Here is a 15,383-nt window from a genome sequence, read left to right on the forward strand (position 1 = left end):
GTGTTGAATCGAATATCCAGGAGTATCCAGTTATATTCGTGACCCATGAAGAAGCAAGAACCGATAAACGGATGAAGCATTTATATTTGTGACCCATGCAGAAGCAAGAATCGATAAACGCATAAAACACTAAATGTATGTGGTTTATATATGTGATAAATCGCTTTTCCGCTAGAGATTTTCATCTACCTTCCTGTTCTAGCAAAGTACAGGACACATAAGAAAAGTTATGTTTTTAACAACGCTGCAGTTTGATAATTGCGTTTAAGACTCGATTTTCATTTTAGCTCTCCCCCACTAAAAATTAAGGCCCTATTTCCCTGTAAAATATCCTACATAACAAAACACAAAACTGAATAAAAACCTTAGCCCCCCTCCCCCCAAAAGAATCCTGCACAACTGAATCGTTCAAGTATATTTACTTGTGGTTTACTGACTTGCTGTGTTGTCTAAAATCACTCGCACTTGCAGAGAACCAAGTCTTCTTAAAGAGTCTTCTTCTCCATCTCAAAGGAAAAATAGTAGAATTAGAATAAGTGGCACAAATGACGAGAAAGATTGTGGTTTGGATAATCAAGGGCCGTAGTAGATTACGCGTCTCTCGCCGCCAGACTCGTACCAAGTCGTTACTTATGTTTTTTCTTCTATAGAGCCTTTACTCCACCACGTGAGGGCAGCCATGTTAGATGACAAGAACAATACAATCGTTTTACATGGGAAAGAATTAAATTCCCAAGAGCAAAGGGATTTTATATATTGTTCTGACATCTAACCACAGGCAGCCCAAGATGTATTATGAGCATGAGCACCTCCTGGTACAAAACCTCTATAGTTCGCAATGACATATGGGAAGGCGATTAATGCGCGCGAAGGCTTTTGGGAAGGACGAAAAAAAAGTTACGCCAGACTTAGTGGAAGCGTCAAATCTATAGGAACTCTATATCAAATGAAAGCAATCAGATTTATCTGGCTGGACGGCGGTTTTGTTATGCCGACATGGAACACTGAAGCTAGATTGTCGATTATCCTCAAGCCTCTCATCCCCTCCTTACACCGTGCTGCGAATACAGTTATTCCCAGCTAGGTAGATGCAGTCTTCTCACCTCTTACTCGTGATTTCAATTTCCAAATCATGAGATTTCGTGGTCGCTTTCTCGAGAATATCCCTAGGGATTCCCGCGAGTCGGGCTACATTCAGTCCATAACTTCGTTGAGCGACACCCTGAACAAGCCTATATAGAAAAGTCACTGGAGGGCTTGAGTCGTTGAGATTACAGTCGTCCTGAACGGTGTCTTCTGAGGAACCATCGTTTGACGTCATAAAAGCCATGTGACTATTGGTCACGTGATAAGGGTAGGATTTCTCGATCTCAGCGAGGTTGGGGTAATGAGTCACGAAAAGCGTCAAACAGCCAACCTTTGAAGAACATGAAAACAATCAGGCTTTGTTCCCGCGCGATCCCGAAACTAGGCGCGCAAAGCATCGTTGTCAAAAACGATTTATTTGTCGTTTAGACATCTTTCGTATATTTTTAATTTATTATTTTCAAATAAAAGTGGTTATCATTATGAAAATAAAACCCCAACAAAGAACTGGATTTAAGAAACATTGACTTATAAAAGAGTATTTTGCCATTCAACAATTCGCTCAGGCTTAAACAAACATGTTTAAAGGCGTCTTCTTAAGAGTGGAAAATTTTTCTTTAAAAAACGTCCATGTTGTTCTTAGGAAAAATGTACCTTTGAGATAATGTGTTGGAGAGTTGCATACGCTACTGCTATGCCATCATGTGTACTCGTACCCCGTCCCAGCTCGTCCAGAATGACGAGAGAACGAGATGTGGCCTGGTGAAGAATGCGTGATGCCTCCTGGAGACATTCAGAAAATATACAAATGTAAGTGAACAAATCGATTGGCCAAAAAAACAAACAACCAAACAAATTATATTACCTGCAATTCAACCATAAACGTGCTTTGGCACTTGTAGATGTTGTCCGAAGCTCCCATCCTATGACATAACAAATGCGATAAAAATGATTTTAAATCGAGGTGTCTTGGGGTAATGATGATTCTTCACAATGGTTGTTTTTTCAAAGTTTTATACGAATGCTATGGACATTTCAACGAATATAATTTAACAAACAAACTAACAAACTCTTCTCAAATGTGATGTCGAAAAGAGGATTTAGTATCGCTAAGCATCGAAGTCAGTTCATAGATTCATGTAGATGTGGAGTCGGGGACACTTCTCAAGGCACGACGTACCTGGTATGAATTGCATCGAGTGGTGTTAGTTCTGTGTGCTCAGCAGGGACATATGAACCAATCTGTGCCATAATTGCAATAAGAGCTACCTGACAAAACAATAAATAATAGATATGGATTGCCGCGAAAATGTTTTCTTGTCTTTAGCCAGGAAACAGGGGAAGGAAGGAAGGAAGGAAAGAAGGAAGGAGGTAGAAAGAGAAAGAGGGACGGGATAGAGGCAGCCGAAAAAAGTAGGGAGGGAAAGGGGGAAGGGAGGAAGGAAGGAAAAAAAGGAAAAAAGGAAAACTAGTAAGCGAGGAAAGGTAGGAAGGTACAATTCTTGTTTGTTCAAGATTCCCTTGGGACTCAGATTAGTCGTCTTACTTGTTTGATGTAACAGCTTTTGCCTCCCATGTTTGGACCAGTGATGATCATACACCGAGTAGCATCACCCTAAGTAATACACCAATGATAAATGATATCAGTATCTGTCACGGCTTCTGGATCGCATGCGTTTCGCTGCTAGCTTACCTTTAGTTTGGTGTCATTAGGAACGTACTGTTCGTTCTCCGACAGAAGTGTGTCTAAGATTGGATGTCTGCCTTGCGTGATGTATACCTGTGCTTCAGCATCATTCTTGATTATCGGCCTACAAAATTAATATCATTGTTATCACAACCACCACCATTATTGTAATCAAGATCTGCATCATCACCATCATTGTAATCACCATCACTGTAATCACCATCACTGTAATCACCATCACTGTAATCACCATCATTGTAATCACCATCACTGTAATCACCATCACTGTAATCACCATCATTGTAATCACCATCACTGTAATCACCATCATTGTAATCACCATCATTGTAATCACCATCATTGTAATCACCATCATTGTAATCACCATCATTGTAATCACCATCATTGTAATCACCATCATTGTAATCACCATCATTGTAATCACCATCATTGTAATCACCATCATTGTAATCACCATCATTGTAATCACCATCATTGTAATCACCATCATTGTAATCACCATCATTGTAATCACCATCATTGTAATCACCATCATTGTAATCACCATCATTGTAATCACCATCATTGTAATCACCATCATTGTAATCACCATCATTGTAATCACCATCATTGTAATCATGATCATCATCACACCACCGGGACTAATAATCTGCAACTCCATTACCTTTAGACATCATCCATAGGCATCATCATCATCACTGGTATCATCATCTTTACATTTCTTATTATTAACAATAAATGCCATTATCAGCTAATTAATAAAAACAAAGCTGTGCATTACCGAGAATATCCAGGCTGCTTAGCAACAGTTGCTAAGGACATCAAGCAATCAGTGATTGCAACAAGTCGAATTGCCTTGTGGTAACGAGTGTTGCTTTGGTTAAACATGTCCAGGTAATCCAGCCAAGCTTGGTTACAAACACGTGACAGAAGCTCTCTCTGTTGGCATAGCAACTTGTAGTGCTCCTCGACAAACGGTGTTCGGAATCGAGTAACTTGTTTTGTCCTGTTAATCAAATTCACATAATACATCAAAACTGGATGCTTTTCCAAGAACATTGCGAACAGACCTTTCCCAAATTTGCAGGAGTGACCATAAAACAATGACTACAACAGGCCCTTTGCAGCTAATGGTCACGTGTCTGTACTGGAGAGCAAAATTTTTTCTTTTATTTTAAATTGGTGATTCTTTTTAGCTACTTGTAAAGAACGCAATGCAATCATGTGTATCCAGTGTGTTACGAAATGTAGTTTATTACGATCTCTTGAAACAGGTTGTAGAAAGTTTGTTTGCAATCCAGTAAATTTTACCCATGGGAATCAAAATATTCATTCTTTTGCTCTCAGTGAATTAATCAGCACGTGATTACTGAGCTGCAAAGGGCCTATTCGAGGCTGGACCTGATAAAATACAATAAATGTATGAACACCAACTTTGTATCAGACTATGGCACGCGCATGAAAAAGAACATACATGCACTGTTCCATAACCAAGCCAACAGTGCCAGACCAATAAAAATGCTGTGACTAGAAAAGTACTCACGAGCTAATCTTGGTCCAGTCTGCTGGAACTGTACTCAGTTTAGCATTACGAACCTCAATAAGGAACTAGAAATAGACATAAGGCATCATTAATCACCGTCATCATGGACACAGGAAACCCAATCACCCCTTTTTGCCATTTACAATTTGAGTCGATCGTTGGTGAGGTCTAGAGCAGATGTCCACTAACATCGAGCAAAATCGAGAATTTGCGGTCACAGTCAAAATTTCGATTTTGCTCATTTTTGGTTTGCTGGAGGGTATCACCGAGTAAACAAACGTGGTGTAGTTAGTTTTTCAAAAAACCGCTAAAAATCTAAGAAATCAGAGAAAAACTTTTGGCCCAGCGGCGATCTCAAAAGTATGCAAATTTTCAGTTGAATTAAACAGGTCCAAAAACAACTAACGCATACAGAATAGGAAAAAGATATGAAAACTATATGTTTATAAATTGACAGAAGAGATGTTTGAGACTTGATTGGGTATAAAATAATGGTTTTAGCTGTTTATTGAAAGCGGTCAGATGATATTTAGAATTGAGTGGTATTCACACATAGATCTGACCCTTGATACGCCAAAAAAAATTTAATCAAGTGCGCAACTTTTTTTCTCAATGAAACTCACGTCATGAACTATTTAGATGTACTTCTAGAACATATCCAAAAATCAGTTTGGGTTATTGTATTTTGTGTTTATACGGAGGCCGTGAACATTGGGTATATTCGACATATACCGTGACTGAAATCGACAAGTGTTTGTTGTTTCTGGTCGCTATTTTCTCATTCGTTTCTATTTTCATCCGGAATTAAAGCGCGAAAATGCGTTTCCTTTTAAAAAATACCTTTTATTAGCAGTTTACATTATTCTAGCAGTTACAACATTTGTTTCGGGTAGATTCTCTAAAGAAAATTAATAACAGTCGGATTAAGCCAGTAAAACTGACACAATTGAAGACCTACTGTAAGATTTTACCTGCTCCACCTGATAAGATAGTTTCAGCTTTAAAAACTTTCCTTTTGAGAAATCTCAAAATTTTGGGTACGGTTTACATCGCATGAAATCAATGCAGTTTAACTAAGGAACATGAACATGCAAAAGCCATTAAAGATAATATGTCTTTAAATCAAATTATAAAGCAGTTTCATGCACGTTTGTCGGCATTCTGCAAAATCCCAAATGATAAGATGTACATGCCCAATTAGAACAACGTTCCTGGACGAAAATTTTGGTTAAAAGTTCGGTTCGACTTGCTGCTCAGCTGAGCTGCCGGAGTAATACACTAGTCAACTGAAGCCCCCGATCCCGAGACCCCGACCCCGGGACAGGGCGGGGAATTAATGTGACGAGACCGGGGGTTTAACGCGCATACATTTTAAAACAGTGTGAATGCACGGAGATACGGGAGATTTAATGCGTAGCTCAACAATTTTAACAGCAAATATTTTCCTGTGTACCCTGGACAGGGCGGGGAATTTTCACACCACATAAATGTTAAATCCCATAAATTGAAAAGGAATAAAAGAAAAAGAAAGAAAGCAAAGAAACATAAAAGCGAACGAATGAGGGAGGGAGGAAGGGAGGGAGGAATAGGAACGAAAAAAGGAAAAGCAAGGGAAAAATGGAAGGAAGGAAGGAAGAAAGGAAGGAGGGAGGAAAGCATAAGGTCATCCTCCCGCCCCCCCCCCCCCCCCCCCCCCCCAAAAGGTAAAACCACAAACGAATGTTTTTTTCCTGACAATCAGAAATTACTGCTTAAATTTAAAAGATTTCTCCTCATGAAAACACAAGTAAAAGATTTCATGACACCTTGAAGTGTACCCTTCGAGCAGAGTCTCCTTTTTACCTTCTCCCCAGGCGAGGGTGGTTAATAAAGGAGACTGTTCGTCTCAGTCTCCATTCCGATTCCACAATCACGGACATTCCCCATTGCCTATTTTAATAAGATCCACTTCGCGGCGAAGAATCGCCCATCTTTTAAAACTAAATGAAAATATACAAAAGTTTACAAAAAGACGCCGAATAGCCGAATAGGAAAATAAAATACCGGGATTGTCCCGAAATCCGAATCTACTTAAACGAATGTTGTAGCTGCTAAAATAATGTAAATTACTAATAAAAGGTATTTTTTAAAGAAAATGCATTTTCGCGCTTTAATTCCGGATGAAAATAGAAACGAATGAGAAAATAGCGACCAGAAACAACAAACACTTGTCGATTTCAGTCACGGTATATGTCGAATATACCCAATGTTCACGGCCTCCGTATAAACACAAAATACAATAACCCAAACTGATTTTTGGATATGTTCTAGAAGTACATCTAAATAGTTCATGACGTGAGTTTCATTGAGAAAAAAAGTTGCGCACTTGATTAAATTTTTTTTGGCGTATCAAGGGTCAGATCTATGTGTGAATACCACTCAATTCTAAATATCATCTGACCGCTTTCAATAAACAGCTAAAACCATTATTTTATACCCAATCAAGTCTCAAACATCTCTTCTGTCAATTTATAAACATATAGTTTTCATATCTTTTTCCTATTCTGTATGCGTTAGTTGTTTTTGGACCTGTTTGATTCAACTGAAAATTTGCATACTTTTTAGATCGCCGCTAGGCCAACAGTTCTTCTCGGATTTCTCAGATTTTTAGCGGTTTTTTGAAAAACTAACTACACCACGTTTGTTTACTCGGTGATACCCTCCAGCAAACCAAAAATGAGCAAAATCGAAATTTTGACCGTGACCGGCCGATGCTCGATATTAGTGGACCTTCGCTCTTAAATACTGCAAAATAAAATTTCAAACTTGCTTGTTCTATCTTACTTCACAGCCTGACACACAGCAGTAGTCCATGGAAGGATTTTGTAGAGTTTGTTGTATTGTTGAGAGGTGAGATTTAAGCTCGTCAGTTATTCTCTGAATCTCCTAAAACAGAAGATGGGTCAGTCAATGAATCTACAGTAAACACTTGGAAACAAACAAACAAATGATTGGATGGATGGATAAATGAATGGATGGAAGAATAGATAAATGAAAGGATGGAAGGATGGATGGATGGAAGGACGGACAGACGGATGGATGTTCAAAACTCAAGTGCAGTCACGATCACAGTTTTAAAAAGTCCATGACTCAATAAAAAATATACAAAGTAAAAAAAACAAACATTTCTTTATAGAAGATAATCTCTGCCATTAAGATAGCCTTAATTCTTACCTGGTTGCACTTTAGAATATCAGGGAAATGAGTTAAATCCTTAAATATCTTTGTTTTATCTCCAGTTCTGCAAGAATCAATTCAAAAAATAGGTAGCTCTCTTCCAAAATGGAACTCAGTTACCTACATGTAATGGCAACAAGACCTGGGTTTCACCGGGCCCAGCTTCTTATGTGAGTAGAGTTTCTAGATGGTTCTTTGTGTTTTGAGGGTTTTTCTCCAGGTTCTCCAGTTTTCCTCCCGCCACAAAATCTGCTTGTAAATTCCAATTTGATCATGGACAAGGGCCACAGGTTCGTTAGCCACTGGCTATTAAGTGCTACCTCGTAACAAGAGCAGTAATTCATGTTTGAAATATTTAGTCCATGCCCACCTTGCTGCACTTTCATCGATCATCCTCAAGAATGTTTGAGTTCCATTCAGCAAATCTGGAACCTAAGAACAAGATTGTCAGATCCTAACTTAAATGGTGTATTTAGGATGCAGAGCACAATATAGTCCCCTTCACAGTTCCTTGCTCCATCCTCAAAGGTAGCCATGCCTTTGCATCAAAGCAAGAAAAACAGTGAGCTTGCAATGATAGAGACATGTGAATAATAATTGTCCAAGGTGTTAAAAAAGGTCTCTATCATCTATCATTTTTCAAGAGTGACATATTGGCTGTCAAAGCGAAATATAGTGGGAAAGGATACACAGCAAACTCATTGATTTAACCTAAATCATTTTCTACTTGAAAAATACCCTGACGACTAAAACAACTCAAAAAAGTTTTTTTTAAGGAAAAAGATATATTTAAGAGTATTATATACTTTACCTCCCCAAATGTCCTGACTAGCAGAGTGGAGGACAGTTCCTTTGACGCCACATCTTTAGCAGAATCCAACATGTCTGATAAGTTGATAAGTGCTTTTACAATGGTGACAAATTCCTTTGTGGAACACTGGAAATAGAGAATTATCCATTTAAAAGTGATCTATGTAAATTGAGTGATTACTTGTTTATCACAAACATTATATTAAATGTCATAACTGTTGCATGATTTCTAGGGCCCTGCCTTGCAGTTTTATCAGAGCTGCAACTGTATGAGTTTTCATTCGTAAAAGAACTGTTGCAGGCTTTTGAAGACAAAATCTCATAAGTCACTGTTGCAAAAAAAAAGGTACTGACTGGAATCAAGTCTTATGGACGGACACCTAGTTAATACGGAGACCTCAGGTTAATACAGACACCTTGTCAATGCAGATGTCTGTCTCGTCCCAATGGTGTCTTTATTAACCAGGTTGAGTCCTGTCTGGAGTAAACAAAGATGGATAGAGAAGCAGGGCTGACAAAAATTCACATACCTTTTTAGAGTAAATACTACACAACCCTCTCTCAAAGTCGGGAAGTGAGCCGAGTAAGGATTTTAGCTTTTGAAGGCATTGAATTTCGGTGGACAGAAGTTCTGAAATACTTTGCTGTCTTGATTCAATCTCTCTGGAGAAAAGAGTGATGCCAATGAAAAGTAAATGCTTTTAGAAAAGACAATTAAATTTAATGAGGAGAGGAGAGATATGATGGTTGAAAAATCTGATTTACCAAAGAAAGTTTGAGAAGAAGAATAAATAAAAAAAATAAAAATAAAAATAAAATAAATGGGATTTAGCAGTGGCATTTCTACAGAGTAGCTATTCATCTACTTTCATTCCAATTGGAATTTAGGAGTTGATTTTTGCAGAGGGAGGAAAGCCGGGGAACCTGGAAAACCCTTGAAGCACGGGAGAGAACCAATAAACAACTCTTCTCACATGTGACACCGAGCTCAGCGGGACCCGAACCCAGGTCGCATTAGTGAGAGGCAAGCGCTCTCACCGCTATGCCACCCATGCTTCCCATGAGAGTGTTTTAGCTACTTACTTAGGATCAAGCAGAGGTTGTGAGACCCATTTCTTTAGTAATCTCTTGCCAAAGCTGGTTCTTGTATGGTTGAGAACCCAAAATAAACTACCTTGTTCTTCACCACGCTGTTAATACAAATAATAATGATAACAATAATGAAGGTGATAATGGTGATGATGGTGATGATGATAATGATGATCATCACGAAAACATTTTAGCAGTTTTTAAGTGACTTTACCTCATTCTTGAATATCTCCAGATTTCCGACAGTACAACCATTTAATTTCATACATCTTGCCTCAGTTGAAAATCTAACAAAATTACTACGAGAAGAAAAGGAAGAAAAAGAAGAAAAAAATTATATTTAATAAAGTATAAAAATCTTATTAAAAGCTCCTGTCAAACTGTAAGTTTTCTTGCTCAAAAACTCTTTTAAGTGCATATTTACCTTCTAACTAAAATAAATCCTACCTTGAGAGCTTCATGACTTTTTCAAGCTTGAAATCTCTAAGATATTCAATGAGAGTGGCAAAGCAAATCTGCGATGTTCTTGGAAGATTTATGATACGTTGTAATAATGTATTTTCACAGGCAGCATCTGCTAAAAGGTCATGATTTTCTTCAGAATCACTAATTTTCGCTTCACTTGTTTCATCGTTTTTGGTTTCTTCAGTAAAGCTTGTGATGATCTTCAATGCCTCATCATGGACAAATTGTTGTCTCGAAATTTCTTCAATTCGAATGGTGTTATCTTGTCTATGAAAGTGTTAAAAGTATTAAATATTAATTAAATAATACCAAATTAAAGATCAATAGAGTTTGCACTACTGTAGTTTCATTTTGATTGAGAAGCAAACAAGAAAAAAAAAAAAAAAAAAGAAAAAAGAGATGTGGATTATCAATGAACAAATAGTGATTGCAGAAATACCTTCCTTGGTTTCCATATTCTTGGATGAAACTCTTGGTTCTTGCTGTCATTGTGCTAGGAATGAGTATTTCAGATACATCAATGTGTTGTAGTCTTGTTTCTAATTCATTGCAGCTGGAACTGTCTTGAAACTCATCAAATATGATATCTCCAGTAGATGGCTGAACAGCCTGAAAGAACGAAATGAAAAGTACTGTAGAGAGATGAAAAGTGAAGAGAAGAGGTGTGATAGGAAGGAAGGGCAAGGCAAAGATAAGGGGAGGGAAGGAAAGGGAAGGAAAATGAAGGGAAGGGAAGAGAAGGGAAGGGAAGGGAAGGGAAGGGAAGGGAAGAGAAGAGAAGAGAAGAGAAGAGAAGAGAAGAGAAGAGAAGAGAAGAGAAAATGAAATATGAGGACAAACACAAATTTCTATGAGTATGAATGAGAAACACTCACAACAAAGCTATATGTGATGCTATCATGACTGTTAGATCTTGAAGAGAGTGTAGTATCTTTATCATCCAATGTTCCCGTTCCTTCGCACAAGCACATCAAATAACTACTGCTTGTGTCCACTTCCTCACTATTGCTACCAATATCACTTCCATCTGTTATCTTCATGTCTTCACCAATCAGTGTTGACTTGGTATACATGGCATGAAGCTCTCGCGTAAATAGACTGCTTTTGTTAGTGCCGATGGCTTTTAGAGCAGCTGTTTCCATTTGTTTCACCACACCAACCTTGTAGCCTTTGTTTACAAGCCTAGAATTGGATTATTTTACACTTTTTTGAGCTAGAGTATTTTGGTAATTATTATTGCTTGACACATTTAATAAACTTATTATTAATATTATTATTGCGGTATTATTATTTGCTATTATCATTTTTTTAATAATTATAATAAAAATTTCAAAATTACTTCTGCAGTACCAGGTTTCCTACTTTGTTTTCTCATGAAAAACTCAGATATGCCCTAAAACAACCTTTGGGCTGATCAAAGACTCACAGATTGAATTTGAATTTAGCTTGTTAGGCGTTGCAGAGGTTTGAAACCGGAGAACCCAGAGAAAACTAATAAAAAGACCTAACAAACTCTACTCATATGCAATTCAGAGTACAGGAATTAACAAACCCAAGACCCCAGGGCAAGTGGTCTTCAACTACCACTGATTCCCAGCCATGCAAAAAGACAGGCAAAATATTCTGTGCTCTCTACTCTATACCTTTTAACATGAACATGCAACCTGTGCGTAGGAATACTTGCAGACTTAAAATTATGATCCATAGAACACATGATGTTTAGCTCTTTGGCTGCAATCTGTATATTCAATGAGATAGCATTCAATTTCTTTATTACGGTGTAGTTAATATGCAGAAAATACTATACTATATAAATATCTCATGGATTGGGATTGGAATTTCATAGAGGGGATGGGAGAGTCTGAGTAGGGTGTATTGTGTAATAGAAATCATCCATTCTCCTCCCATTGAAAAGGGAGGGGGGAAGGGAGGGGGGAAGGGAGGGGAGGGGAGGGGGAGGGGGAGAAGAGGGAAGGGGGAGAAGAGGGAAGGGGAGGGGGAGGGGGAGAAGAGGGAAGGGGGAGAAGAGGGAAGGGGAGGGCAGGGGGTACAGGAAAATTGAATTTTCATGGGGAGAGGACTGCCTGAAAAAGAAATATATTACCAGATTATATATTTATATCTTTAATAAATGTTCCGTTTGTCTAGGAAGGCTAACCTCAGCATCTTCACCAAAGAACTTGTATTTATATCCACACTCCACAAAAAGAATAGCATCCTTGTATCTTGATTTGATGTCCATAAACTGTAGTTCTAAAGGAGTATATGGGCTCTTAGTTTTTTGATTCACAGGTTTTGCTGGCTTCTCAGAAGCACTTGGCGACATTGCTTTTGACAGTGGACCTTCTTCTCTTAAAAAATTACTAATATTAAATTCAGGTGATTTCATTTCATCATCAATAATTATGCAATCAGCTTCTTTTTCAATGTTCTGTTCTTCCAAAGAAACATGGTGCATTTCGGATTCTTGAAGTTCTTCGTCTTTTCCAGCAAAGTATTTTGATCCTTTTTCAAAGTTTTTCAGTTTAGTCAGTGTGGTAGAAGATAAAGTGTTGTTGTTTGGGGCATCGTTATTATTTTCTATTACTATTGCAGATGAAAGTTTTTGCCTTTTGTTATCTTGAGGACTTGTAGATTCATTTGAAATTCGCTGAAAAGAAAAATAAAAAATAAAAAATTGAAGTAGGACTCAGTGGTTGCAAGCTTCATGCTGAAATTTGGTTTTCGCTTCTGTCAATTAAAAAATTATAATCATTCTAAACTGGTGACAGCAAAAAAACAAATTAGGATGTGCAACTTGCAATTATTGAGTTATTTCATGTAATATTGAAAATAGCAGTAAATGTACACCATAAAATCATATTTGTTGTCAGTTACTTAATCACCATTAAGCCCTATAAATGGAGGTAAAGATACTGCAGTAATTATGAGAATGCACATTTAAAAGGAGCTTCCTGATGCTCCAAACTCCCCCACCCTCCCATCCCCTAGGACCGCCAATGGTGTCAGCAGAGGCCCTCGAGTAGACAGACACCTCTTGAGTCAAAACTTCTTGAAATCTCACTTCTACATATTTGGAAACAGTGATTTGGATAACGTACCTTACGAGATAAAAGTTGTCTTTGCGCTTCATCATCTTCTTCATCTGTTCTTTTAGTGCTGAAGAATGTGGAGATCCTAGCCTGACAGCGTGACTGAGTGCTCGCCGCATTATTACGTGGAAGCGCCCCTGTCTTTAGCCTCGCTAGATTCACCCGCGGCATAACCACAAAGATTTCTAACTGAAAAACAACACACAAAACTCTTCAAGATACAAATATGATTAGATTTTGAAGAAATTTTTATAGACATAGATTCAACAAGTCTTATTACAACTTGTTTTTTCTGTTCCCGCCAATGTTTTTGGGTAAAACCGCTGTACACAAATACTGTATGCGCCCGCGATACAAATGCACAGCGGATTCCACCACGAAAACGAAATGGCTACCTTCAAAAATCCATGAAAAAATTTTCTCTTCGTAAAAAAATTGCATTATTTATTACCTTTATCTTCACATAATCAACCCGAATGGTATTACAAGAGTTGGTATTGATGTCTAAAAGTTCTCCGACCTCGCAAGCTCCAAAGCCTCCGAGTTTTGAGGAGATTTTGTCGGATCTTCAGAGCTCGAGTTCAGAAGACGTGGCTTTCGAACATCCAAGTGAAGTTTGTCCAGAAGTGAGGAAACTTAAAGGGAATTCCTTCCATTCGAACAGTGAAAGAGAAAATACGAGTGAGTTTGGATAATTTTTTATTAAGATCCTAAAAAACTGGCTTGAAATTAGGAGATTTTTTATAAATGGACTCATTTTCTTTTGTTTTGATTTTAAATTTTAAGCTTACCCGAGATTGTCCCTAAGAAGTCTATCCACGGGGTTCCTAGGTTGCTTGTGGCCCTCCTTTTTAGTTATTTAGTTAATATGCACATCTGTGTGGGGGTAGGGGAGGGAGCTATCATTTGTAAAGGTTGAACCCCCTCTCTTCAGTGGGAAGTTTCGGATATGGGAGACAGCATGGTCGAGCTGAGACTGTATTTGTCTTGGTTTCTGATTAGTTCAAATTCAGTTTCTCGACCATGCTTGTAAATAGCCAAGTGGTTTGCCTCCTTGCCAGTTGGGATTCTTAAAACAATTTATGTTTCTTTGATTATTTCTTCATTTCCGTTTCATTTCAGTGTCCCCAATTAGTTGTATAAGCTAAATACATCGATACATCAACACTTAAATAAAGTTATTTATTTATTTGTTTATGTTGTGCTCCTTGCAACAGGACAATATTATGAGTGTTGTTTTCATAGGGGTGAAGGGGTTTGTGGAATCAAGGTTAGTGTAGCAGTAGCACACTAATCTCAACTCTGGGGTCTTGGGTCTGATTCCTAGACTTGGCATTTTATGTGAGTACATTGAACATTGGGACGCCATTTTTTCAAGGTTTTTCTCTAAGTTTTCCAGTTTTCCTAATTTGATCTGTGAGAAAGTGGTTGTAGATCAGCCCAGAGGCTGTTTTAGGGTTCAATTTGTGAGTTTTTCAGGGCTTGAACAGTGGTTTAACCATGCCCTGACTTAAGGCGCGTTTACACAGAGCAGTTTTCTCTGCAACTTGGAGCATCGCAGCGTGTAACCTATAGGGCAATTTGAAAAATGTTTTGAGACAAGTTGCATCAATCGTTATGAAAAGTAGGATTCGTTTCTACTTTTGGCAATGATTGCGTCTCCATTGCACTGTGTAAACACTCTTGCAACTTGTCTCACAACTGTATTGCGAGACAAGTTGCAGAGAAAATTGCTCCATGTAATCATGCACTTAGATCAACCCACAGATTATTTTAGGGTTTGTTAAAATTGACATTTTTTTTATAATTCAGAACATGAATCTCAAGCAAGCTACCTACCAACACAAAACACGGGCATTACAACTGGTGAAGACTTGAACAGAGGACAAGATGATGATAAATATAAATATGTAACAGAATTTCTATCGAACTATCAGTCATTAGTTAAATCATCAACTTCCCTCAAGGAATTAGGAAAAGAACTTGAGAATGACAGACATGAACTTGAGAAAAAGATAGAGCTTGTTGAAGAATCATGGAAAATTCTTCAGGAGTGAAAAAAAGATATGGGATACTAGTGGTAATTAAATCTTTTTTAAATAGTTTTTTTTGTCCCGCTTTTGATGTCTTCACTTGCACAAGTTTTGTGAGCCAATTTTTTAAACATTTATTTTACAGATATTTTTATTTGTAAACTCTAGTTTGACTTACCGTAGCTGACATTGAGCACTTTATTTATGATTCTCTTGCTTGGGAGACTGAGCTTGCAATCACTCCCTCAAATGCAAAACTTGTGCATAGGAGCATTTGAGAGTACCCAGGGGCGGACCTAGGGGAGGGGTGCAGAGGGAGCACACCCCCCCCCCTAGAAAAA

At 38.0% G+C, this 15,383-nt stretch overlaps 2 protein-coding genes across 2 annotated transcripts; one reads left to right on the forward strand and one right to left on the reverse strand.

Annotated features, from left to right (window-relative positions):
• Positions 1–66: 66 nt before the first annotated feature.
• Positions 67–13,296, reverse strand: LOC116306717 (DNA mismatch repair protein Msh3). Its single transcript, XM_089038410.1, has 22 exons — positions 13,019–13,296; positions 12,076–12,567; positions 11,561–11,655; positions 10,793–11,099; positions 10,357–10,526; positions 9,900–10,184; positions 9,667–9,751; positions 9,447–9,553; positions 8,894–9,026; positions 8,365–8,490; positions 7,924–7,985; positions 7,551–7,617; positions 7,161–7,262; positions 4,338–4,402; positions 3,576–3,800; positions 2,780–2,897; positions 2,633–2,701; positions 2,267–2,355; positions 1,952–2,009; positions 1,741–1,869; positions 1,104–1,417; positions 67–506 (listed from the first exon to the last, which is right to left on the reverse strand). The coding sequence occupies exons 1-22, from the start codon at positions 13,178–13,180 to the stop codon at positions 419–421; spliced, it is 3,348 nt and encodes a 1,115-aa protein (XP_088894536.1). The 5' UTR covers positions 13,181–13,296; the 3' UTR covers positions 67–418.
• Positions 13,297–13,402: 106 nt separating this feature from the next.
• Positions 13,403–15,282, forward strand: LOC116306738 (uncharacterized). Its single transcript, XM_031716834.2, has 2 exons — positions 13,403–13,690; positions 14,822–15,282. Exons 1-2 carry the CDS (start codon positions 13,486–13,488, stop codon positions 15,064–15,066), a joined length of 450 nt encoding a protein of 149 aa, XP_031572694.2. The 5' UTR covers positions 13,403–13,485; the 3' UTR covers positions 15,067–15,282.
• The last annotated feature ends 101 nt before the right edge of the window (positions 15,283–15,383 follow it).

Source organism: Actinia tenebrosa, unplaced genomic scaffold (assembly GCF_029948245.1).
Source record: "Actinia tenebrosa isolate PJP-AT-01 unplaced genomic scaffold, QUT_ActTen_1.0 PGA_scaffold5__44_contigs__length_20552954, whole genome shotgun sequence".
NCBI classification, from domain to species: Eukaryota; Metazoa; Cnidaria; class Anthozoa; order Actiniaria; family Actiniidae; genus Actinia; species Actinia tenebrosa.

Bases quoted from the DNA above. Each gene is read 5' to 3' on its own strand.
- LOC116306717 (XM_089038410.1), bottom strand. From the start codon at position 13,180: ATGCCGCGGGTGAATCTAGCGAGGCTAAAGACAGGGGCGCTTCCACGT. The intron at 4,403-7,160 runs GTAAGATAGAAC...GTCTATTTCTAG, and splicing joins GCTGTGTGTCAGGCTGTGAA to TTCCTTATTGAGGTTCGTAA. The intron at 2,356-2,632 runs GTAAGACGACTA...TTGTTTTGTCAG, and splicing joins AAAGCTGTTACATCAAACAA to GTAGCTCTTATTGCAATTAT.
- LOC116306738 (XM_031716834.2), top strand. From the start codon at position 13,486: ATGGTATTACAAGAGTTGGTATTGATGTCTAAAAGTTCTCCGACCTCG. The intron at 13,691-14,821 runs GTGAGTTTGGAT...TTTATAATTCAG, and splicing joins CAGTGAAAGAGAAAATACGA to AACATGAATCTCAAGCAAGC.